The following is a 24,422-nucleotide window of genomic DNA, read 5'->3' as shown; positions in this document are numbered from 1 at the left end:
TTATACGATTTGTTGGTAATGAACTCCTTTAAATTTTTCTTGTCTGGGAAGCTCTTTATTTTTCTTACAACTTTAAAGTTATAGCATTTGTTAAGTAGAGTCCTCTTGCTTGTGGGTCCTTGCTTTTAATGTTTGAATATTTCATGCCAGTCTTTCCTGGCTTAAAATGTTTTTGTTGAGAAATCAGCTGACAGTCTAATGGGAGCTCCCATGTGAATAAATCCTTTTCACTTGCAGCTTTTAAGATTTTCTCTTTGTCTTTAACCTTGCCATTTTAATTATGTTGTGTTTTGGTGTGGGTCTCTTTGGGTTCTTCTTGTTTGGGACTCTCTGTGCCTTCGGGACTTGAGTGTCATTTTGCTTCACCAGGTTAGTTAAATTTTTAGTCGTTATTTCTTTAAATAGGTTCTTAATCCCTTGCTCTTTCTTTTCCTCTCTAGTGGATGTTGTTACATTTCATGGTTTCCCAAAACTCTCCTCCATAAAACTCTCCTTATTTAAAAAATTTTTTTTTCTTTTGCTGCTCTGAGTAGGTGATTCACTTCTGCTTTGTCTAATCTGTTGATTTCTTCTAGTGTATTTGTAGTTTCTGACTGCCTTTTTATGGTTTCTGTGTCCTTTTTTTATGCCGTTGAAATTCTGTGTTCCTTGAGCATCCTTATAACCATTGTTTTGAGCTCTGTATCTGATAGATTGCTTGTCTTTATTATATTTAGTTCTTTTTCTGAGGATTCCTCCTGCTCTTTCATTTGGTGCATGTTTCCTTGTGTCTTCATTTTGGCTACCTATCTATGATTGTTTCTATGTATTAGGTGATATGCTATGTCTCACAGTCTTGGTAAGGTGGGCTTATGGTAGTAGGTGTTCTTGGGACCCATTGGTGCAGTCTCCCTTTTAACCTGACCTGGGTGCTGAAGGAATGTCACTTGTGTGGGTAATGTGAGCCTTCCTGTTATAGTTGAGTCTTTTTTTTATCCTCACCTGAGGATATGTTTATTGATTTTAGATAGAGAGGAAGAGAGGGACAAACATCCATGTGGAAGAGAAACATCAATCGGTTGCCTCCTGTATGTGCCCCAGCTGGGGTTTAAACCTGCAACCTAGATATGTTCCCTGACTAGGGATCAAATCCTCAACCTTTTGGTGTACATGTTCATACTCCAACCAGTTGAACCCTTGACCAGGGCTATCGATGAAATCTGATTACTCTTGGCCCTTGTATGCATGGAGTTGTTCCTCAGGCTTGCTGACTTGAGGCTTGATTTTGACTACAGTGTATAAGCTGTTTTTATAGGTGCTGACCATACGAAGTAGAATTTGGCTTAGCTGGGTCTGGTGCCTGATGAGATCTTCCTTTGGATATATTGCTTGTGAAGCTAATTGGGTCCTGCCCTGATGTTACCTGAAACGTGCCACTGTGTGTGTTTGTTCTGGGAACCCTTGAGAGGGACTCCAGTGCAGATCAATGTCATATACTGCCTTTGACTGGTTCTGGGCAACCTGTTTGGAGCTACCAAGTGATCCACAGTTTGTGGCTGTCTCTGTTGGGCCTGGGTTTATGTGGGAATGACCAAACTGCACACCAAGGTGGGCTTCAGACCAGCACTGAACCCAGGAGCAGGTCAGCAAAAGACCCAATGCTCCCTGAGATTACCTCTGCTTGTTTTTACCTGATGGCTGCATCTTAGGTACAGCCACTGAATGAGCCTTTGATGGTACATGAGTTGCATGAAGTAGGTTCTTAGTGAGTTACCAAGTTTGGGTAAGTGGTATTCCCTAGATTGATACAGATTCATACTTAGTGGCAGTGCTGGGTCTAAACAGCTCAGCAAAAGTCCCAGGATACACCTAGGCCAGCTTCCACCTGCTGGGTACCTACAGCATACCTGCAAACCTTTGTGGTGGGGGTCTCAGAAAGTCATCAGGGAGAGTCCAGCAGCATTTATCAGGCTCAAACAGAACAAGATTTAGCCATGAAGGCAGGGCTCTGTACTAGTTGGGTTTGCAAGGGGAAAATGGATCCTATTCTAGAACCACACAGCTCAATCTGTCCCCTTTCCTGGCCAGACTTCCTCAAGAACTCTAGTTCAGCAGGGCAGAGCTGTTGGGAGTCAGGATTGTATGGATAGTAGATCTTCCTTTGAGTGGCAGTCTGGCAACCTCACAAGAAGGAGGGTGAATTACCTTGGCTTCTGAGCCCACCACTCAGTCTCTGACACTCCCTGAATTTGTCTGGACCTCTACTCAATTGGTCCAGGCAGCTGAGTCCAACACAGGGTGGGAGCTCTACAGGGCAAGGTGAGAGGGAGTTAGAAAGTTGGGACTCTTATTCCCCCAGGTTCATGCTCTGTGGAGGAGAGTGCTCTCTTGGCAGTATAGGAAAGGGAGTCAGTACAGGAAACCTGGTGGTTGTTTCTTTAGCTGTCTCTCCAGAGCCACACAACCCAGTATCTCCTCATACAACTCTAGTTCACTGCAAGCCGCTCTCCCTCCACAGGAGCCCAGTATGAGTGGCTGTGGATAAAATCTTCTGCACTGGCCTTTTAAGAGGGGACCTGGGTTTCTAGCAGATCACTGTCTCTCTCTGACAGATAGAATCCCTGCTGTTTTCACAGCCAGATGCTATGTGGGTACCTCCTTCTAGCTCTGGTGCTGTAGGCTGGGGAGCCCAGTGCAGCAGTCTCACTCCTAAGGGAGAACCTTTCTATCTGATATATATCTCTGAATTCTCAACTATTACACAAAAGGTGCAGGGCCAGCCCTTTACATGTCTCCACCCTTCTTACCATTTTCATGGTGGCTTCCTCTATAATCCTTGGCTATAAGGTTTCTGCTCAGCTAGTCTTCAGTTGTTATAGTCAGGTTGACTGTCCTAAATTTTAGTTGTAATCCCAGTTTGGTCCTGAGAGGAGGTGAGAATAACATCTACCAACTCCACTGCCATTGTAGATCTTCAGTCAATATCAGTTTTCTTAAGAAACAATTAACTTTAGGTCTTAAAGTGATGGTGGAGTCATTTGACAATTGAGGCTTATTGTATCTTCCTCAGCCTGTTGGCAGTACCTGCTCCCCCAGGTGCCTTGTGCCTTCAGATTCAGAGGTATAACATGCCTATTCTCAGGCATCCAAGCTTTTCACTGTGCACTTCAATCAGAAGATATTGGTTAAGACCAGACCTAGCTATGTTCTTTCTGTTGCTTCCAAGTTGTACTCACTTGCCCACCCTTGCCCCAGGGTCCTAACCTATCTGCCCCATAGTGAGTAATGAAGGCAGGCAGAGATGAAGGGTGTGTGAGCCTCATCTGTGTGCCCTGTAGGACTATGGCATATTGAAGCCATCTGCAGAGCTGCATTCAGCTCACTGTCTTTCAGGGGTTTTCAGGTCAAAGGTCAGCAATCTTTAGTTATTGCAGAACTGCTCAGGGCTGATCCCACTCTATAGTGCTAGAGTTCTAAAGGAACAGGCACACCAACTAAACTTTCTTGCTCAGATACACAGAGTTTGGCTGCATCCAGGCAGCTGTAACCAGTACACCTGAGAAGCATTTGCTCAAGTCAAGGCTTTCCAACCTGGTTGCTAGGCAGAGGGTGAGGGGAGGACCAGGGGCTTTGTTTACATGTTCTTTGTGAATCTTACAACATAGTGTGTGATATAGATCATACCTTTTCCATTTGTTTTAAGGGAAAAAGGAGGAGCAGCAACAGGTAGCCCTTTCTGATGGAAGCAAAGACTACTTTGTTCAAAGGGAGAGTCTTTAGGGACACTTCCACTCCAGAGCTCCATGAACCCCTGCTGAGTCATGGTTAAAAACCACTGATCTATTCCAAACATATCACTTAATAATTGAATTAAGTGAATCCCAGAAAAGTAAAATGACTGCATAATTGGTCATCAGGGACCAAGATGGGCACCTAGATAGCCTGGTTCCTGATGTAGTTATATCGATTTCCTTATGATTCTAGGCTATTCATATCCTTTTCACCATAATATATCTTTGGTGCTTTTTTTTTTACCTACAATAAGCCAAATTTCAAAATATAAAAATATAGTTAGTATTCTTTGTACATATATGCAAAGATGACACCATTAATATTTTTACACCATGGCGAGACCAGGACTTCCTTTGTATGCATATATGTTAGTAATTGTAGCATATTTTTTAAGTCGACAGGGCATGTCTTTGTTTTTAACATTGTATTTTGAAAAATGTTTGCTGTAAGAACATTAATCACTTTTTTTATCCTTACCTGAGGACATGTTCACTGATTTTAGAGAGGGGGAGAAAGGGAAAGAGAGAGGGAGAGAAATATCAACATGAGAGAGAAACATTGACCTGTTGCCTCTTGCATGCACCCCAGTGGAAGACTGAATCTGCAGCCTAGGCATGTGCCTTGACCAGGAATCAAACGCCTGACATTTCAGTCTACAGGACAATGCTCTTACCATCTGAGCCACACTGACCAGGGCTATCACTTTTTTTTTCAACAGGAGCATAATGAAATTTCAAGACTGAAAAAGTTCAATGCTAGACATTTTATATTTTAAATTATAAAATCAGTTGAAATAACACCGTCTTCCAACTTAAGAACAAAGCTTTCATCAGTCATTCTGATTTTCAGCCTTCCTAAAGATTCTGCTCCCAACAGGGTGTCCCTGAGCACACAGTAGTATATCAGTATGCTCCTGGGCCTGGCATCTCTTCAAGGTTGCTAGGAATGGCTGGGTTTTCCTGGGACTCATCAAAACTGGACACTCTTGAGCATGGAGAACTTGGGGTACCCATGGAGAGAAGGGGCTCAGGATCTAATGTGGTTCATTGGCTTTGCCATCTTGTTCTACTGACTTCATTATATCTGCCTATTGACTTGACTGTCTATTTAATTTCCTGCTTATTGTCCCTACCACACTTTGCACTCCCTGATAGTAGAGGCCTCATCTGATCTGTTCATCCCTGTCTCTCCCTAGAACAGCATCTGGAATACAGTTGATTAAAGTCAGAATAAAAAATGAATACAGGAATGATTCAGTATCTGTGTGTGTTGTCCCAGGGTGCTAATTCTGTTGAATCACTTTATTCATTTTGAGTCCCCTCTAACACTGATTTTGTTTACTGTTTAGATAGCCAGAAACTTGCTGTTTTCAACCTTTTCCATCTCATGGAAAACACTAATTACTAAAATTCTGCAGCACACCAAAAGAATATTTTTTGCTGATCTGACAAAAAATAGGTATAATTTTGATTCATTCACATGTGATGACTGTGGTTGTGTTAGCTTTTGTAATTTTTTAAAAAATTTGACAGTGTAAGGAAAAAGAGGTCAGTACCCATGACTAGTCAGTTATTGCATGTTTTAAAAATTTTTGCAGCAGACCAGTTAAAAATCCTTTTTTAAAATCATTTAGGTTTATGTATTTATATTCACACAGAAAGAAAAACTGCACAAAATTTCTTGTTAAATTAGTGAATAACCATATCTTATTTTTACCTTTTATATTCAACTTGGCCAATTTAAGTTAGCTGATGCTCCTACATTCTGAAAATTGTTATGAATCTCAACTTTTCCATAAGATCTTTTTCTGTTTTTAGCCATCTGGTTTAAGCCTTGATTCTTGATTCTAACAGTCTTCCTTGTATTATTTTTCTTCTTTATGTTGTAACTTGAAAATCCTAGATATTAAGAGAGGGGGCTTAGAAATGACCTGCTTAAATGGGTAAATTAAAATTTCACAAGTTGACCAGGTTGACCAAGATGGGCATTCAGGTATCCTGATTCCTGGTGTAATTATTTCCTTATCATTCCAAGCTACACATGTCTTTAGTGCTTTTTGAAATAGTCTTATCCATAATAATCAAACTTGAGAGCTGGTTTTTTTCAAGTTTACACGAAAAGTTGGTAGTAATAAGTACGCTAATGCATACTACATTTTCCAGATGCTTTTCATTTTGTGGTTCTCATAGCAGCCCTGTAAGGCTGGAAGTTTTCAAGGGTGGTGAGTGAACTATTAAAAGATTAAACAACTGAAGTTCAAAAGATTAGCATAACTTTCCCAATGATGCCTTAAGTTGGGCAGTCTGGTGGCTTAAGTCCCAGACTGAGACTTTAAGTTCCTAGTCCGGTGCTTTTCAAGACACAAAACTGATAGTAACAAGAGAAGTCAACACAGTTTCTCTATATGTATATTATAAATTATTTTGAAAATATAGATAAAATAACATTATGTAATGAAAATTCTAATGTATAGTTGTGGTAGTGTCCAGTATGTAGTAAATATTAATAGCTTTATTGAGCTGAGTAAAAGAATATATACACTTGAGCAAACCAGGGTAAAGAAGATCGGTGCTAAAAATGACCAATGGAGCAAAAATTTTCAAAAGCTCATGCAATAGGTTTATATTTGCTTGGGTATAGTTAAGGGTAATTAACTTTAAGCAAACTCCACTGCTTTCCATAAAACCTTTTGATCATGAGTAAAGAATAATGAGGGTGATCTAAATATACTGCTATTCTTTTTATACTTACAGAAAATTTTCAAAATAGGATAGAACTCACATGTACCCTTCTCTCAGCTTTCCCTATATTAAAAATCTCATAAATACCCCAAGTACAATTTTCAAAACCAAAAATTAACATTAAAATAGTATTTTAATTTCACATATGTAATTAATAGGAGGAACTAAAGCTAACTCAATATTTATGTCTATTTATACCACTAATTGTAGCATAATCTCTTAAAGAAAATTAATAAATTATTGTTTTAACTTTAGAATAATAACACCCATTCATGAATTCTTTGTATAATTTTTTTCTGCCATTCATTTCTTAGTCTGGAACCATAGCATACATAACTTTTTAATGTACTTAAGGGGTTCCCAACAGTACTCACAGGTTAATTGTAAAGGACATGCTTATTTTGCTCCAGACTCTTTCACTCACGCTCAGCAGTATATAACATCTTTATTCCCATGTGAAAAACTTTGCAATGAAATGGCTTCTTTCTGGAGTATGTAACTAAAAACTTACCTAAAAGTGCTAGAACATTAAACTTTCTAGATATATTTTTGGTTTTTTATCTCTAGATTAATTAATCAGGTAGGCTAGCATAATGATACTGAGTATAGCATGACATGATATCTGTCATTCATGATAAGTACTACTACAACAAATATATAAATACAGTTTATAAATGACAAAGGAAAATGTAGAATTACTTGATATTCTGTGGCTTAAGAATGATACTTGAATATGATCTTATGCATGAAAATGCATAGGGTGATATTTCTCCTGTTTTAATATAATTGTTTTCAAGATGAAGATATTCCAGTGTTGAATCATCGTTTTCTTCAGTACTGCAAATTTGTTCTGGAAGAATATTCCTAAGGAAAAATAGACATGAAAGTCAAAATAGTTGAAGCTATATTCTACCTTCATAATTTAGGAGTTAAATTTTTTATTTATTTTAAAAATCTATTGTTTTGAAATAAAATTGATCCTTTTTTAATATTGTATACAAAAAAAGTTCCAAATATGTCAAAGATCTAAATGTGAAAAATGAAGCCATAGATGTATTAGAATAAAGAAAGCACACTGTGGGAGCAGGGGAAAATCTTCCTACTTGTAATTTAAAAACTAAAAGCATTAAGAGATTAGATTAATAAATAGACTACATGATTTTTAAAATTTTTATTTAGTTATTTTTCAATAGGTGTTTTTTGTCTATTCTCCCATCCCAGCCTCCCCCGACTCGTGCTCCCAACCTCCCTCCCATTTCCACCCCCCTTAGTTCTCGTCCCTGTGCCCTTCCTATTTGTTCCTCCAAATCCCTCCCCATTTTTCCCCTTAAATTCCCTTCCCTCTCCCCTCTGGTCACTATCCCCTTGTTCTCTATTTCAGTGTCTTTGTTTTTATTCTGCTTGCTTGTTTGTTTTGTTGTTTAGCTTCCTGTTAAAGGTGAGATCATATGGTATTTGTCTTTCAACCCCTGGCCTATTTCACTCAGCATAATGCTTTCCAGTTCCATCCATGTTGTTGCAAAGGGTAGGAGCTCCTTCTTTTTCTCTGCTGCATAGAATTCCATTGTGTAAATTTACCACAATTTTTGGATCCATTCATTTACTGGTGGGCACCTAGGTTGCTTCCAACTCTTGGCTATTGTAAATTGTGCTGCTATGAACATTGTGGTGCATAGGTTCTTTGAAATTGATGTTTTAGGATTCTTAGGACATAATCCTAGCAGTGGAATTGCTGGGTCAAAAGGCAGGTCAATTTTTATTTTGGGGGGAAAATTCCATACTGTTTTCCATAATGGTTGTACCAGCCTGCAATCCCACCAACAATGAACTAATGTCCCCTTTTCCCCACACCCTCTCCAACATTTGTTGTTTGTTGCTTTGTTTATGATAGCCATCCTGACTGGTATAAAGTGGTATCTCATTGTGGTTTTAATTTGCATCTCTCTGATAGCTAATGATATTCAGCATCTCTTCATGATGTTCTGTATGTCCTCCTTGGAGAAGAGCCTGTTCAAGTCCTTTTCCCATTGTTTAATTGGGTTGGTTGTCTTCTTAGAGTGGAGTGGTATAAGTTCTTTGTATATTTGGGGGATTAAACCTTTGTCTGAGGTATCATTGGCAAATATGTTTTCCCATACAGTTGGTTGTCTTTTAAATTTAATACTGTTTTCTTTAGCCATGCAGAAGCTTTTTATTTTGATGAGATCCCATTTGTTTATTCTTTCTTTTATATTCCATGCTCTAGGGGACATATCAGTAAAAATGTTGCTGCATGAAATACCTGAGATTTTCTTGCCAATGTTCTCCTCTAGGACTTTAATGGTGTCACAGCTTACATTTAAGTCTTTTATCCACCTTGAATTTATTTTGGTATATAGTGTAAGTTGATGCTCAAGCATCATTTTTTTGCACATAGCTGTCCAGTTCTCCCAACACCATTTGTTGAAGAGGCTGTCTTTACTCCATTTTATGTTACTGCCCCCTTTGTCGAATACTAATCGACTGCAGAGAGTTGGGTTTATTTCTGGGCTCTCCATTTTAATCCATTGGTCTATGTGCCTGTTTTTGTGCTAGTACCAGGCTATTTTGATTACAGTGGCCTTGTACTACAGTTTGATATCAGGTATTGTGATCCCCCCTACTTTGTTCTTCTTTCTCAAAAGTGCAGCTGCTATTTCGGGTTGTTTATGGTTCCATATAAATTTTCGAAGTGTTTGTTCTATGTCGGTGAAATATGCCATTGGTACTTTAATAGGTATTGCATTGAATCTGTATATTGCTTTGGGTAGTATGGACATTTTGATGGTGTTAATTCTTCCAATCCATGAACAGGGTATATGTTTCCATTTGTTTGTGTCTTCCTTGATTTCTTTCTTCAGGGCTGTGTAGTTTTCTGCATACAGGTTTTTTACCTCCTTAGTTAGGTTTATTCCCAGATATTTTATTTTTCTTTTTGCTATATCGAATGGGATTTTTTCCTTGATTTCTGCTTGTGCTGATTCATTGTTGGTATACAAAAATGACTTTGATTTCCGTATATTGACTTTGTAACCTGCTGTTTTGCCAAATTCATTAATTAGTTCAAGCAGTTTTTGGGTAGAGTCTATAGGATTTTCCATGTGCACTATCATGTCATCTGCAAACAGTGACAGTTTTGCTTCTTCCTTTCCTATTTGAATGCCTTTTATTTCCTTTTCTTGCCTGATCGCTGTGGCTAAAACTTCCAATACTATATTGAATAGAAGTGGTGAAAGTGGACATCCTTGTCTTGTTCCTGATCTTAGTGGAAAAGCTTTTAGTTTTTGACCATTGAGTATGATATTGGCTGTAGGTCTCTCATATATGGCCTTTATTATATTGAGGAATGCTCCCTCTATTCCCACTTTGCTGAGTGTTTTTATCATAAATGGGTGTTGTACCTTATCAAAAGTTTTTTCCGAGTCTATTGATATGATCATGTGGTCTTTGCTTTTATTTATGTGATGTATTACATTTACTGATTTGCGAATATTGAACCATCCTTGCATCCCTGGGATGAATCCCACGTGGACATGGTGTGTGATCTTTTTGATATATTGTTGGATGCAATTTGCCAATATTTTGTTGGGGATTTTAGCATCAGTGATATTGGCCTGAAGTTTTCTTTCTTTGTTGTGTCTCTACCTGGTTTTGGAATTAGGGTGATGCTGGCTTCATAAAAAGAATTTGGGAGTTTTCCATCCTTCTGGATTTTTTGGAATAGTCTGTGGAGAATAGGGGTTAGCTCTTCCTTAAATGCTTTGTAGAATTCTCCTGTGAAACCATCTGGTCCAGGGCTTTTTGTGATGGGGGTTTTTCGATTACTGCTTCCATTTCATTTGCTGTTATTGGCGTGTTTAGATTTTCTTCTTCTTTTTCATTGAGTTTTGGAAGATTGTATTTTTCCAGAAATGTGTCCATTTTTCCTAGGTTTTCAAATTTCTTGGCATACAGTTCTTCATAGTAATTTCTTACAGTCCCTTCTATTTCTATGGTATCAGTTGTAATCTTTTCTCTTTCATTTCTGATTGTGTTTACTTGTGTCTTCTCTCTTCTTTTCTTGATGAGCCTACTTAAAGGCTTGTCTCTTTTGTTTATCTTCTCAAAGAACCAACTCCTGGATTCATTGATACTTAGAATTGTGCTTTTAGTTTCTATGTCATTTAATTTTTCTCTAATCTTGGTTATTTCCTTCCTTCTGCTTGCTCTGTGCTGTCTTTGTTGTTGTTCCTCAAGTTCTTGCAGGCGTAGGGTTAGGTTGTTTGTTTGAAATGTTTCTATCTTCTTTAGGTAGGCCTGTATTGCTATAAACTTCCCTCTCAGGACTGCCTTTGCTGTGTCCCATAAGTTTTGGGTTGTTGTGAGATCATTTTCATTTGTTTCCAGAAGCGTTTTGATTTCTTCCCTAATTTCATTCTTGACCCATTCATTGTTTAATAGCATACCATTCAGTCTCCATGATTTTGGGTGTTTTGGGTTTTTTTCTTTGGGGTTGGTTTCCAATTTCAGTCCCTTGTGGTCAGAGAAGATGCTTGGTATGATTTCACTTTTCTTGAATTTTTTGAGGCTCGTTTTGTGTCCTATCATGTGGTCTATTTTTGAAAATGTTCCACGTGCATTTGAAAAGAATGTGTATTTAGCTTCTGTGGGGTGAAGGGCTCTGTATATATTAGTTAAGTCCATTTCATTAAGGGTGTTGTTTAATGCTGCAATATCTTTGTTGATATTTTGTTTGGAAGATCTGTGAATTTTTGTTAGTGGGGTGTTAAAATCCCCTACTATAATTGTGTTGCTGTCAATATCTTTCTTGAAGTGCTCTAAGATTTTCTTGATATATTTGGGTGCCCCTATGTTTGGTGCATATATGTTTAAGATGTTAATGTCTTCTTGGTGGATTCTTCCCTTGAGTATAATGAAGTGACCTTCTGGGTCTCTCTTTATGGCCCTTTTATTGAAATCTATTTTGTCCGATATGAGAATTGCTACCCCAACTTTTTTTTTCTGTCCATTTGCTTGGAAAATGTGTTTCCAGCTTTTCACTTTTAGTCTCTAATGGTCTTTTATCCTGAGGTGGGTCTCTTGTAGGCAGCATATGTGTGGGTCATGCTTTCTTATCCATGCAGCTATTCTGTGTCTTTTGATTGGAGCATTTAATCCATTTACCTTTAAGGTTACTATTCATAGGTACTTATTCATTGCCGTTTTTGTACCTGTGTTCCTTTCTGTCTTCATCTTTTCCTTCCTTCCCTTAAAGCAGTCCTTTTCGTATTTCTTGTAGAGCTGGTTTGGTGGAGGCGTATTCTTTTATACTTCTTTTGTCTTAGAAGCTCTTTATTTGGCCTTCTATCTTGATTGAGAGCCTTCCTGGGTAAAGTAGCCTTGGTTGTAGGCCTCTGAGACTACATGTTCTTTTTTTTTTTTTTTTTATTGATTATGCCATTACATTTGCTCTATTCCCCCCCTCCATTCCCCTCCACTCTGCATACCCCTCCCCCACCATTTCCGCCTTTAGTTAATGAACACGTGTCTCAAATTCTTTAGATTCTGTATTTCCCCTACTATTCTTATCCTCCCCCTTAACTATTTTCTATCTACTGTCTATGCTACTTATTTTCTGTACCTTCTCCCCCCTTCTCCTCCTCCCACTCCCCTTTTGCTAACCCTCCATGAGATCTTCATTTCTATGGTTCTGCTTCTGATCTAGCTGTCCTCTTAGTTTGCTTTTGTTTTAGGTGTGGTTGTTACTAACTGTGAGTTTGCTGTCCTTTCACTGTTCATCTTTTTTTATCTTCTTTTTCTTAGGTAAGTCCCTTTAACATTTCATATAATAAGGGCTTGGTGATGATGAACTCCTTGAATTTGGTCTTATCTGAGAAGCACTTTATCTGTCCTTCCATTCTAAATGAACACTTTGCTGGGTAGAGCAATCTTGGTTGTAGGTCTTTTTTTTTCATGACTTGGAATACCTCTTTGCAGCCCCTTCTTGCCTGTAAGGTCTCTTTTGAGAAATCAGCTGACAGTCTGATGGGAACTACTTTGTGGGTGACTGTCCCCTTAGCTCTTGCTGCTTCTAGGATTCTCTCCTTCATTTGAATCTATGCTAATGTAATTATGACGTGCCTTGGTGTGTGCCTTCTTGGGACCAACTTCTTTGGGACTCTCTGAGCTTCCTGGATTTCCTGGAAGTCTATTGCCTTTGCCAGATTGGGGAAATTTTCCTTTATTATTTGTTCAAATAAGTTTTCCACTGGTGGCTGTGCCTTTCCCCCTTCTGGTACCCCTATAATTCGGATGTTGGAACGTTTAAAGATGTCCTGGAGGTTCCTAAGCTTCTCCTTATTTTTCTGAATTCTTATTTCTTCATTCTTTTCTGTTTGATCATTTTATTTTCCTTCTGGTCCACTCCCTTGATTTGAGTCCCAATTTCCTTTCCATTACTATTGGTTTCCTTTGTATTACCATTCATTTCCATTAGTTTAGCTTCCATATGTTTCTCTAATTTGTGACTAAAATCAACCAGTTCTGTAAGGATCCTGATAACCAGTGTTTTGAACTGTGCATCTGAAAGACTGGCTATTTCTTCATCACTTAGATCTATCGGTTCTGGGGCTCTGAGTTGTCCTAGAGCTATTTTTGGTCTATTCGTGCTGTTAAGTAAGCGGAGCGAAGCCTTAGTTGTTTATCAGGACGGGGCGACCCATGTCTCTGGTTTGTGATGCTGTGTGTGGGGGCGTGGTCAGAGAGGGAGCAATGGCTGTCCTCTCCGCTAGCCCAGTCCATCCAGTCACACCTCTCACCCCAGGCTTGTTTATCCGATTGGAATTGTGCGAGCCTGCTGCCCCGCGCAGGCTTCCCTTCTCACTGGTTTCTCCAGACGCAGATGCGTGACCGACCGAGACAGCCTGCCGCGCCTCTTCCCTGTGCGCTCCCGTAGCTAGCCCGCGATCAGCGCCTTCGCCTGCTTGCGCACCCGGGCACCACCCGGGAATTTTTTCTTGCTAACCTGCTCTGCTGCTGGCTTCGCTCCTCTTACTGGTTTAGGTGAGCATTTAGCTGTCTTTGGACTCCGTATTGTCGATTTTCCGTGTGGCTTGGTTGTGATTGTTGTTAAAAATAGTTGTTCTTAGATTTGGTTGTGCACAGAGGCAAGGTAGTTCCTCCACCTACATCTCCATCTTGGCGGAAGTCCCTACATGTTCTTTTTTAAATTAAATTAAATACTTCCGGCCAGGATGGAGGTGTAGATAGACACACTGTGCCTCCTCGCACAACCAAAGTAAGGACAACAAAAATTTAGAAACAATATAACAACCAGAACTGACAGAAAATTGAACTGTATGGCAGTTGGACAACCAAGGACATAAAATAGACACATTCGTCCACAGTGGTAAGCAGGGCGGAGTTGGGCAGGTGGGTGTAGAGGGGTCACAGCACAAAAAGTGATGTCAATGGGGGCTAAAGGCACCTTGGGTGCGCAAGACGGCAGTGGGCAGGACCTGGGTATGCAGGCAGCAGCCGGTAGACCCTGGGCACAGGATGGCAATGGGCAGACCCAGCAAGCCAGCAATTGTGAAGTGAGGCATTGCAGGCAAGGTGGCTGACTGGGTGGTCATGTGTTCACATGCAGATAAACCAGGTGAAAGTGGGGAACTAGACAGACCGTGTAACCCAGGGTCCCAGCACTGGGAAAGAAAGCCTGAAAGCACAAATTGAAAACACCTGTAGGAGTTGACGTACTAGGAAAGACTCCTAGCCTCACAGAAGAGTTCGTTGGAGAGACCCACAGGGTGTTAGAACATATACAAGCCCTCCCACATGGGAATCAGCACCAGAAAGACCCAGTTTGCTTGAGGAAGCGGCAGAGGGGACTGAGATCCAACAGAGAGTGGAGGAAGTGCCATTGTTCCTTGTTGGACCCCGCCCCCACATATAGCATCACAATGCAGCCACTTGGTTGCCCAGCTTGGGCAAATATCTAAGGTTCTGCACCTCATACATAACAGGCATAACAACACATACACAAAAAATGGCCCAAACGGAAGAACAGATCAAAGCTCCACAGCAAATACAACTAAGCGATCAAGAGATAGCCAACCTATCCGATACACAGTTCAAAGCACCGGTGATCAGGATGCTCACAAAACTGGTTGAATATGGTCACAAATTAGATGAAAAAATGAACGCTACACTAAGTGAAATGAAGGAAAATGTACAGGAAACCAGTAGTGATGGGAAGAAAACTGGGACTCAAATCAATGGAGTGGACCAGAAGGAAGAAAAAAACAACCAAACAGAAAAGAATGAAGAAACAAGGATTCAAAAAGATGAGGAGAGGCTTAGGAATCTCTGGGACATCTTTAAACGTTCCAGTATCCAAATTATAGGGTACCAGAAGGGGAAGAAGAACAGCAACAAGTGGAAAACTTATCTGAACAAATAATAAAGGAGAACTTCCCCAATCTGGCAAAGGCAATAGACTTCTAGGAAGTCCAGGAAGCTCAGAGAGTCCCAAAGAAGATGGACTCAGGGAGGAACACACCAAGGCTCATCATAATTGCATTAGCTAAGCTAAAAATGAAGGAGAGAATTCTAGAAGCAGCAAGAGATAAAGAGACAGTAACCCACAAAGGAATTCCCATCAGACTGTCAGCTGATTTCTTAAAAGAGACCTTACAGGCAAGAAGGGGCTGCAAAGAGGTATTCCAAGTCATGAAAACCAAAGACCTACAACCAAGATTGCTCTACCCAGCAAAGTTTTCATTTAGAATGGAAGGGCAGATAAAATGCTTCTCAGATAAGGTCAAGTTCAAGGATTTCATCATCACCAAGCCCTTATTATATGAAATGTTAAAGGGACTCATCTAGGAAAAAGAAGATAAAAAACATGTATAATAAAATGACAGCAAACTCACAATTACTAACAACCACACCTAAACAAAAAGAAAAACAAACAACTACAACACGAACAGAATCAAAGAATTGGGGAATAGTATTCAGAGGACCCAATCTGCATACCAGGCATGTTACCCTTGAATGTGTTATTACAGTATTGAAGAATTTTAGTGGACTGCTAGAAAACATGCATTTTTGTAAACAGGAAGAGTGATTTCATAATGACATTCCCAATTCTAACTTAATGTAATATACATTGTTATGCAGTTTTGACTTTGAAATTCCTAAAAGCATGGAGGGTTAGCAACAGGGGAGTGGGAGAAGGAAAGAGGGGGAAGAGGTAGAGAATAGGTAGCATAGCTGGTAGGTAGAAAATAGACAAGGGGTGGGCAAGAGTAGTATTGAAAATGTGAAAGCTGAAGAACTTATGACACATGGACATGAACTAAAGTGGGGGAATGTGAGTGAGAGGGTATGTAGGGTGGAGGGGAATGAAGGGGAGGAAATGAGACAACTGTAACAGCATAATCAATAAAATATATTTTTAAAAAATTAAGTTAAAAGACAAATGGCATACTAGGAGAAAATATTTGCAACTTATAGATAAAGGGATAATGTATAAAGACCTCAAAATGCAGATGAAAATAGAAAAGAAAAAGAATGAAATAACTAGTTCACAAAAGAAAAAAATGAAATGATGTATAATCCTGAAAAGATGCTCAATTTCATTCATGATAACAGAAATCTACAAATTCAAAGTATAGTGACAGACCATTGTCACCAGATTTTCTACAAAAAGAGTTCAAAAGCTCATCAACATGTTCTGACAGTGAGCCTGTGTAAGACCAAGCACCCATGAAAGGAGTTCATAAGAAGATAGTCCCATCAAAAGGAATTTTGCAGTAGCTAGCAAAATTACATGTGCATTTTCCTTTTTTCACCCAGCAATCTCACTTTTAGGGATTTATCCCAAAGTTAGACTGGAAAAATACAAAATAAAGTTATGCATGTGACATTATTTGTAGTAATAAAAGAATAGAAACAATCAAATTTCTATCAATAAGGTACTGGTTGAATAAAATATCTGTAAAGTGTAATACTATTCAGTTGTAAAAAGGAATGAGGAAATTCTCCATTTTTTGTTAGGAAATAATATCCGTAACATGCTGCTAATTTTAAAAAGTAAAGAGTGCAAATAAACACATGCTTTCTTTCCAAAGAGGAAAAGTCCTTTTGTGTAATATTTGTATAGCAATTGTTGGAGGGGATGGGGGAATATGGATGAGTATATATGCATGCTTATATTTGCAAAAAGAAATACTGGAAGGTTAAACTAGAAGTTAATTAAAAAATTCAACCTGTGGGGAAGGATGGATTACAGTGTAAGAGACAGACATAGGAGAGAAAGACTTCTTGTAATATACATTGTTATGCAGTTTTGACTTTGAAATCGTATAACTTTAACATAGTAAAAATAATATTAATGAACTAGAACATAACAATTCCTAAAAACCAAGAAAGAGACCTTTTCTGAGTATGCATTAAGTTGTTGACATATTATTAGAGAGAATACCACTTTATTTCAGCTATGCATCCTTTGTACAACATACTCCAAAGACAAATGGAGCTACCAAAAACATAAACTGTTTTGTTGTTAGTTGTAATAATGGTATCGTCATTTTAAAACTGTTATTTATATATTATAATAACAAATGTAAGTTAATACTGTTCAGAACCTAGATTTTCAGTGTAAGATAAATTTAAAATAAAAGGAATACTCTATAATGTTAAGTTAGAATTGGGAATGTCATTATGAAATCACTCTTCCTGTTTACAAAAATGCATGTTTTCTAGCAGTCCACTAAAATTCTTCAATACTGTAATAACACATTTGGGGGTAACATGCCTGGTATGCAGATTGGGTCCTCTGAATACTATTCCCCTGTGAGAGGAGCTCAGGCTCTTTGGAGAAAGGTTGGCACAGGTATCCAGTAGGAAATGTAAAAGTGAGCTAAGATCAATGGAGGCCTGTCTAAAGACATGGGAGCCAGCTTGAAGGGCTACCATTGGCCAAAGATGGGACACTTTAAGAGCAGTAACTGCAATTGAGTGAAACATTTTGAACATGTAAAACCATAAGTTCATGTTGCTTCTCCAGAGAGAGAGAGAGAGAGAGAGAGAGAGAGAGAGAGAGAAAGCAAGCCAAAAGCAAAATAATAAAACAAAAACACTCAATCACCATTTTCCCCTAAGATAGCCACTGTTAACACTTTAATATATTTTATGTTTTTTTATATATATAATTTCCTCATTTTCTAAAGATAAATTATTGTATTAGTTTAAGGTGTACAGCATAATGAATCAATGTATGTATATATTGGGAAATGATTGCCATTAGTTTAGTTAACACCCATCACCTCTCACAGTTACAAATTTGTAGCCAACTTCTTACTCTGGCAGCTTAAAGGAAATAACTGATCATTATCCTACACTTCAGAGTAACAAAAGTGGCCTTTCTTGATAAGAAAAATTTCTTTACAGAGGTATTCTAGCTGTCAAATATGGAAAGAATGACAAATATAGAAACTTAGCATTTTGTTACCCTTAGGAAAATAACAGACTTGAGACTTCCAGTCAAGATGAAGGCATAGGTAGACTCACTTTGCCTTCCTGCACAACCCCAAGAAGAATCACAACTAACCTCAAAACAAAAAATATTGAGAAAAGTGAACTGTATGGAAATCCAACAACCAAGCATTTAAAGAAGCTACATTCATCCAAATGGGTAGAAGGGGTGGAGACAGGCACCTAGGGCAGAGAGGACATGGTGCAGCACAAACAGCACAACCAACAGTCCCACATTCGAGTGTGGTAGATAAAAATCGGGAGGGATACCTTGATTGTGAATGATCCCGGCCCTTTGGCCAGACCACCATAGCCCAGCATTGCAGCGCCAGGAACATAGAACCTCATAACGTCTCACTATGAAACCAGTGGGGATTGGGGTAGCAGAAGAAACTGCTGGTTTCAACAGAGTCCACTTAAAGGGCCTGCTGGGTCCTAGAATGTCCCCACACCTCTACCCGCTCTGGGAGTCATTACCAGGGCAACAGGTAAAGGGGAGCCAGTTGCAAACGGAAAGTGGTTGAAGTGACTGGAAATGGGGCAAATCATATAACTTTAACAGGGGCCAGGCAGTGCCATTGTCCCCTCTCTAACTCGTCCCCCCACACACAGTGCTACAAAGTGATAAAGCAGGTTGCCCCACTGTGGCAAATACCTGAGGCTTTGCCCCTTATAATTTATCTGGTGTACTTAGGGAATCAAAGCAGCTCTACCTAATACACAGAAATAAAGAGACACTGCCAAGTTTGGGAGACAAAGAAATATGGCCCAAATAAAAGAACAGATCAAAACTCCAGAAAACCAAGCAAAATGGAGATAGCCAATTTATCAGTTGCAGAGTTGAAAACACTGATGATAAGGATGCTCAGAGGAATTGTTGAGTATGGCAAAAATATAAGAAAAGAAATGAAAGCTATACTAAGTGAAACAAAGAAAAACCCACAGGGAACCAACAGTCAAGGGAAGGAAGCTGGGGGTCAAATCAACAATTTGGAACATAAGGAAGAAATAAACAATCAACCAGAACAGAAAGAAGAAACAAGAATTTTAAAAAAAAATGAGAGTATAAGAAGACTCTGGGACATCCCCAAATATCCAAGATCAGAATCATAGAGATGCCAGAAGGAGAAGAGGAAGAGCAAGAAATAAAAAACTTATTTGAAAAATAATGGACGGAAACTTCCCTAATTTGGTGAAGGAAATAGACATACAAGTCCAGGAAGCACAGAGAGGCCCAAAGAAGTTGGACCCAAAGAGAGAAACCCCAAGACACATCATAATTAAAATGCCAAAGGTTAAAGACAAAGAGAATCTTAAAAGCAGCCAGAGAAAATGAGAGAGTTACCAACAAAGGAGTTCCCATAGGAATGTTGGTTGATTTCTCAAAAGAAACGTTGCAGGCAAGAGAAGCTGGAAAGAAGTATTCCAAGTCATAAAAGCCAAGGACCTACATCCAAGATTGCTCTATTCAGCAAAGCCATCATTTAGAATGGAAGGGCAGATAAAGTGCTTCCAGATAAGGTCATGTTAAAGGAGTTCATCATCACCAAGCCCTTATAATATGAAATGTTAAAGGGACTTTTCCAAGAAAAAAGAAGATGACCAAAAATATGAACAGGAAAATGACAACAAACATCTATCAACAATTGAATCTAAAAACAACAAAAACAAAAAACTAAGGAAACAACTAGAACAGGAACAGAATCACAGAAATAGAGATCACATAAAGGGTTATCAGTGGGGAGGCAGAGAGTAGAGAATGGGGGAAAGGTAAAGGGAATAAGAAGCATAATTTGGTAGCTACAAAATAAACAGTGGTATGTTAAGAATGGTATAGGAAATGGACAAGCCAAAGAATTTATATGCATGACCCACAGACATGAACTAAGAACGGGCGGCAGATTCCTGGAGGGAAGTGGGTACTAGATGGAGTGGGGCAAAGGGCCAAAAATTGGGACAAGTGTAATTGCATGATCAATAACATATACTTGAGAAATAGAAAAGAGCAGACTCAAGCAATAGTGATCTGTGAATGAAACCATTGGTTCAGTGGTGGAGGAGAAAGGTTATAATGGAAATGTTAGACCATGACCACCTAAATCCCACCAGAAGTGGTGCAAACACACACATGCATCCTGTTGCAGTGTAATAGGAAGCAAGCACACAGGATGACTTATGGAGTATCTTAGCCAAATATTTTGAAAGCAAATCTTACCGAACCTCCCTACCTATCCCTGACTTCTTCTGTCAGGACTTTTAGAAACCCTTAACTCTTTCTCTGTCGTGTTTTGGGGAGAGTTTAAATGTGTGTGGAATTTTAGAGAATGGGAAAAGAATAAGGATGTAATCTTTATGGACAAGGCCCCAGAGCTCAGTGATCTGCCTCTCTTGTTAATGCTTTCTGGGCAGACAGAACATGCAGAAAATTGTGTCTCGACAAGTGAGGGAAGGTGAATCTCCATAAACTTATTTAGTTTTACCTTCAGGAGAATTTAGATAGAAGCAGTTTTAATTTTAGCATATATTTAGATTTTGGGTTCTACAAATTAGAGTGTTTATAATAATAATGTGTGAAGGTGGGAGAAGCACTGTCATCTAATACCTTGATATGCGTCATTTCAGCCTGTCTTTGAGGTTTTAAGTATTATGTAATAGTACTCTGTTTTAAAAAATTACTATGGAAGTATGCAAATATATACAAAAGTAGAGAAACATTATGAATTTTTATGTACCTATTATCTTTTGGCTTCAACAATTATTAATGTTTACCAATATTGTTTAATGCAGTTCTTCTCACTTTCTTCCTTACAGTAAATCCCAGACATCATGTCATAGTAATTTAATCATGTATTTTTGTCAATCACAGTAATGTAAATGGATACCTGAAAAAGCCAGAATTTACCGTATCTTGTTGTTGTTCATCCTCAAGAAATGTAGTGCTTTCATTTCCCGGACCCCTGGTGGTATAGATTTTAAGTCATTGTGATCCAGAAACAGCTCTCTCAGAGAATGATAAGCCCCGTAGAAGGAGACTCGGTCCACGCCATCATCAGAGAGTTTGTTGAATGATAGATACAGGTATTCCAGGCCTGGCTGCATGTGGCCAAACACGTAGCCAGGGATGCGCTCAATCCTGTTTCCCAAGAGCACAAGGTGCAGCAGTGACTTGGGGAGGTAGGAGGGGACCTGGTAGAGCTTGTTGTAGGAAAGGTCAATTGATTCTAGATTTCTGCAGCAAAGCAAAGAATAAACAGGGTAGAACATCAGGGAAGTGGCTGTAAGCTCTAGTTTTGACGAAGCCACTGAGGATACTTTCTGATTTTCTGCCAGCACTTGGTGTGCTGTAATGATTCCCAGTGCAACAGTGGCTCTGTGACAGCTTGACTCAAGGTGTGTGCTCTTACCTGGGCACCACACACCTGCTGTAGTTCCACCAGAGAGGAGCACCAGAGTTCAGAGAGAAAAACTCGTATCCTAGAGGTAATGGTGAGGCTCAAAGAGGTCCCCAAATATTTCTAAGATCAAACTTGGATCAGAAATGAAATCCCAAGAATTCTAGCCAACATCATATTGCCTATTCCTAAAATCTTTGATAGTCCTATCAAAGAAGTGGCAATGTTGTAGAGTTTTTGTATTCTCATTCCAATTTGATCTAATGATCTGGCACCTGGGACATGGAGTGAGACTGAGGAGTCTAGAAAAGCTTGTTCACTGGCCCCAGAAGATCAGGAAATATGAGCTACCTGATTGGTTTCAGGCGCCTCACCTACAGCCTCTGCCTACCCATGAAGACTTGGTACCTGATGAAGACTTAGTCACCTTCCACCACCACATACTGATAAACCCAGTTGGCCACCCACACTTTTCATTTATCTCCATGATGCTTCTAAAAGAAACCTTTCCCCACTGTGCTAGTCAGATCCCTTGTTCCCTTGCCACAGGCTGGACCTGCTAACAGGGCTCAATCTAGCTTTCCCACGTGGCTTATTCTTCACCTCCTGCCTGGCAAAGTCTCTATGCTGGCCCCTTCAGTGAGGGCTGCAGTCTGGGGCCACAAATTTCTCTCCAGAAGATGGCCTTTGCTATGTGTCTGGGCTATCAGGCCAAGCATTCTCCAGTCTATTTTGTAAGACTTGAGGTAGAGAAATTGTTTGGAGAAATAGACAGTATGGTTGTAGGACAGTGAAGTCTTATGCTTTTACTTAAGGGGGTTAATGAAGAAGGGCAGTTTCCTTCCTCAGCCTTTGCAGGGGGTTATCTCACTTAAACTCCATGAGTACCCTGTGAAGTCAACAGAGTGAAAGTGTCATGGTGGCTAGACCCCAGGTCCCACTGCACAGGCTCAGTTGTGGCTGGCAGAACACTTGCATGTGGTAAGGTGTCCACAGCAGTGATTGTGGTCATCCTAACACCAGTCATATCATCATTGGTCTGAACTCCATGAAAGTACCTAAGTTTGGGGGAGGGGGAGAGTCACTAAGAAAAGATACTGTCACCTCCCTCATATCTCCATGGCCATACCTTCTTTAATAATGGCAAAAGGAAGAAATTGTCTAAAGTCTAATTATAGCATATACTTACTCTTGGTTTATCCAGGCCAAAGGAGCAATCCTGTTTTCTTCAATTTTATTATAACATAGTACAATGACATTGATACTTCTGGTATGATTGAAACAAATTTCAGTTATTTCTTCAATTTGGTTATTTTCTAGGTATAATTCCTATAATTAAAAGAAAATATGTATTTTTCTTCTTGTTAGTTGATGAATATACTCAATTTTCCAGAAATTAAAGTGGTATTACAAACTATTCTCGTTAGTATTATCTAAAGAGTCTTTTACTGCTCTTCCAAATAAGTTCATTTACCTCATATGTATTTAGAGGTCAACTAGATTAGTGGTTTACAACCTTGTATAATACAATACTTGTGAGCTCTTTATTTTTTTTTTATTTTTTATTCCACACCCAAGGATATAGTTACTGATTTTTAGAGAGAGGAAGGGAGACAGATAGTGAGAAACATCAATATGAAAGAGAAACATCAGTTGGTTGCCTCCTGCATGTATCCTGACCAAGGATCCTGACCAGGAATCCCGACCAGATATCAATGCCATAACCTTTTGAGGTATGGGATGATGCTCCAACCAACTGAGCCACTTGACCTGGGCACTTGTGAGCTTTTTAAAGTATAAATTTCAACCTAAATGTACCCCAGTAAAAACTCAGTTATCCATACATTGAAATTGCTGGTCTGAAGCTGTGCCTTGGATGGATTCAGAGCACAAGTGACTGTGTGGACAGCACTTCTCAAGTTAGTGAGAAAAGTCCTTTGGAAAGAGAAAGGAAGGGTGGAAGGATTAGATATAGGGTGGAGACACATTGTTCTTTGTATTTTTCAAGGTGTGTGCTCACACACCTATGTATATATTTGTGTGTTTTACTGTGTGCATTGAAAACTTTATGTATTGAAAACTTTAATTTTTTAAAAGTTACAAATTGCTAATTCCACCCTACAAAGAGCCTGATTTAGCATGTCTGGAATAAGTCCAGGAGTCTGTATTTCTTTAGAATCTAAGTGATAATGATTATAAGCCTGGTATTGGAATCTTGATCTTTACTATTCTGATAAATTCTGATGTTACATCTTAATCTGCAAATAGGAGAAAGAGGAAGGGTAGTAACTGTGGCAGAAAGAGCATCAGATGGAGATCAATGGCCCCGTCTTGGCCTGCTGGGTCCATAGCTGTGGAAAACCTCGTCCTTCCTTCTTGTCGAGTGATCTACTGTATGGTAGAAATGGAGCTCAGAGGAGATGGCCTGGGTTCCAGCTGGGTTTGCTAGACCTTTGTGTATTTGATTCAGGAACTTGGGGTGTACCCTTAGTAGCAAGACCACCAGGAGTCCTCTTTAGTTAAGTGTGTTCCTTGCCAAAGCAAAGGAGACCACACTTCGCTGCAGCAGGGGCATCGGCAGAGGGTGAAAACAGAACATCACTTGGGCCTTTGGGAGGAGCTGGTCAGAACTAGTAAATTAGGGGGCTGTAGGCACAGTTGGTACCCTTCTCTGTAGATTTTGTCCATCCATGTAGGGTCACTGTTAGTTCATGGGGGGTTCTGGGTGGAGCAGACTGGGATGATCATCACAATTTAGGACAGTTAAAACTATTTTGCAAGTCATAATTTCTGTTTAAATTCTTAGTGCATTTCCCCAGTTTCTCCTGAGGAGCTGTCAATAGGACCATTTGTTACTTTTTAAAAAGTCTCTGCTCATAATTATAACTTTAATTCATAACTTCATGTCATATGAAGAGAAAAATATTCAAATTATAGCAAGTTCCATATACAGCATCAAAACTACTGAGTTTAATATTCATCA

At 39.2% G+C, this 24,422-nt stretch overlaps 2 protein-coding genes across 4 annotated transcripts in view; one reads left to right on the top strand and one right to left on the bottom strand.

Moving 5' to 3' along the window:
• CENPP (centromere protein P) overlaps positions 1-24,422 on the top strand; it is a 377,506-nt gene that overhangs the window by 256,595 nt on the left and 96,489 nt on the right. The window lies entirely within an intron of this gene.
• ECM2 (extracellular matrix protein 2) overlaps positions 4,956-24,422 on the bottom strand; it is a 54,657-nt gene continuing 35,190 nt past the window's right edge. The window contains exons 8-11 of the mRNA XM_037157089.2: positions 22,629-22,768; positions 20,950-21,276; positions 7,212-7,376; positions 4,956-5,669 (exon numbers count right to left, since the gene is read on the bottom strand). Coding sequence (XP_037012984.2) covers positions 5,636-5,669; positions 7,212-7,376; positions 20,950-21,276; positions 22,629-22,768 — 666 coding nt within the window. The 3' untranslated portion in view covers positions 4,956-5,635. The remainder of the gene's footprint in view (positions 5,670-7,211; positions 7,377-20,949; positions 21,277-22,628; positions 22,769-24,422) is intronic.

This window comes from Artibeus jamaicensis, unplaced genomic scaffold, assembly GCF_021234435.1.
Source record: "Artibeus jamaicensis isolate MK-2021 breed Jamaican fruit bat unplaced genomic scaffold, CSHL_Jam_final contig_288, whole genome shotgun sequence".
In the NCBI taxonomy this organism is placed as follows: domain Eukaryota; kingdom Metazoa; phylum Chordata; class Mammalia; order Chiroptera; family Phyllostomidae; genus Artibeus; species Artibeus jamaicensis.
Note: the sequence above shows the minus strand (reverse complement) of the source record. Positions and strands in the feature narration are given on the sequence as shown.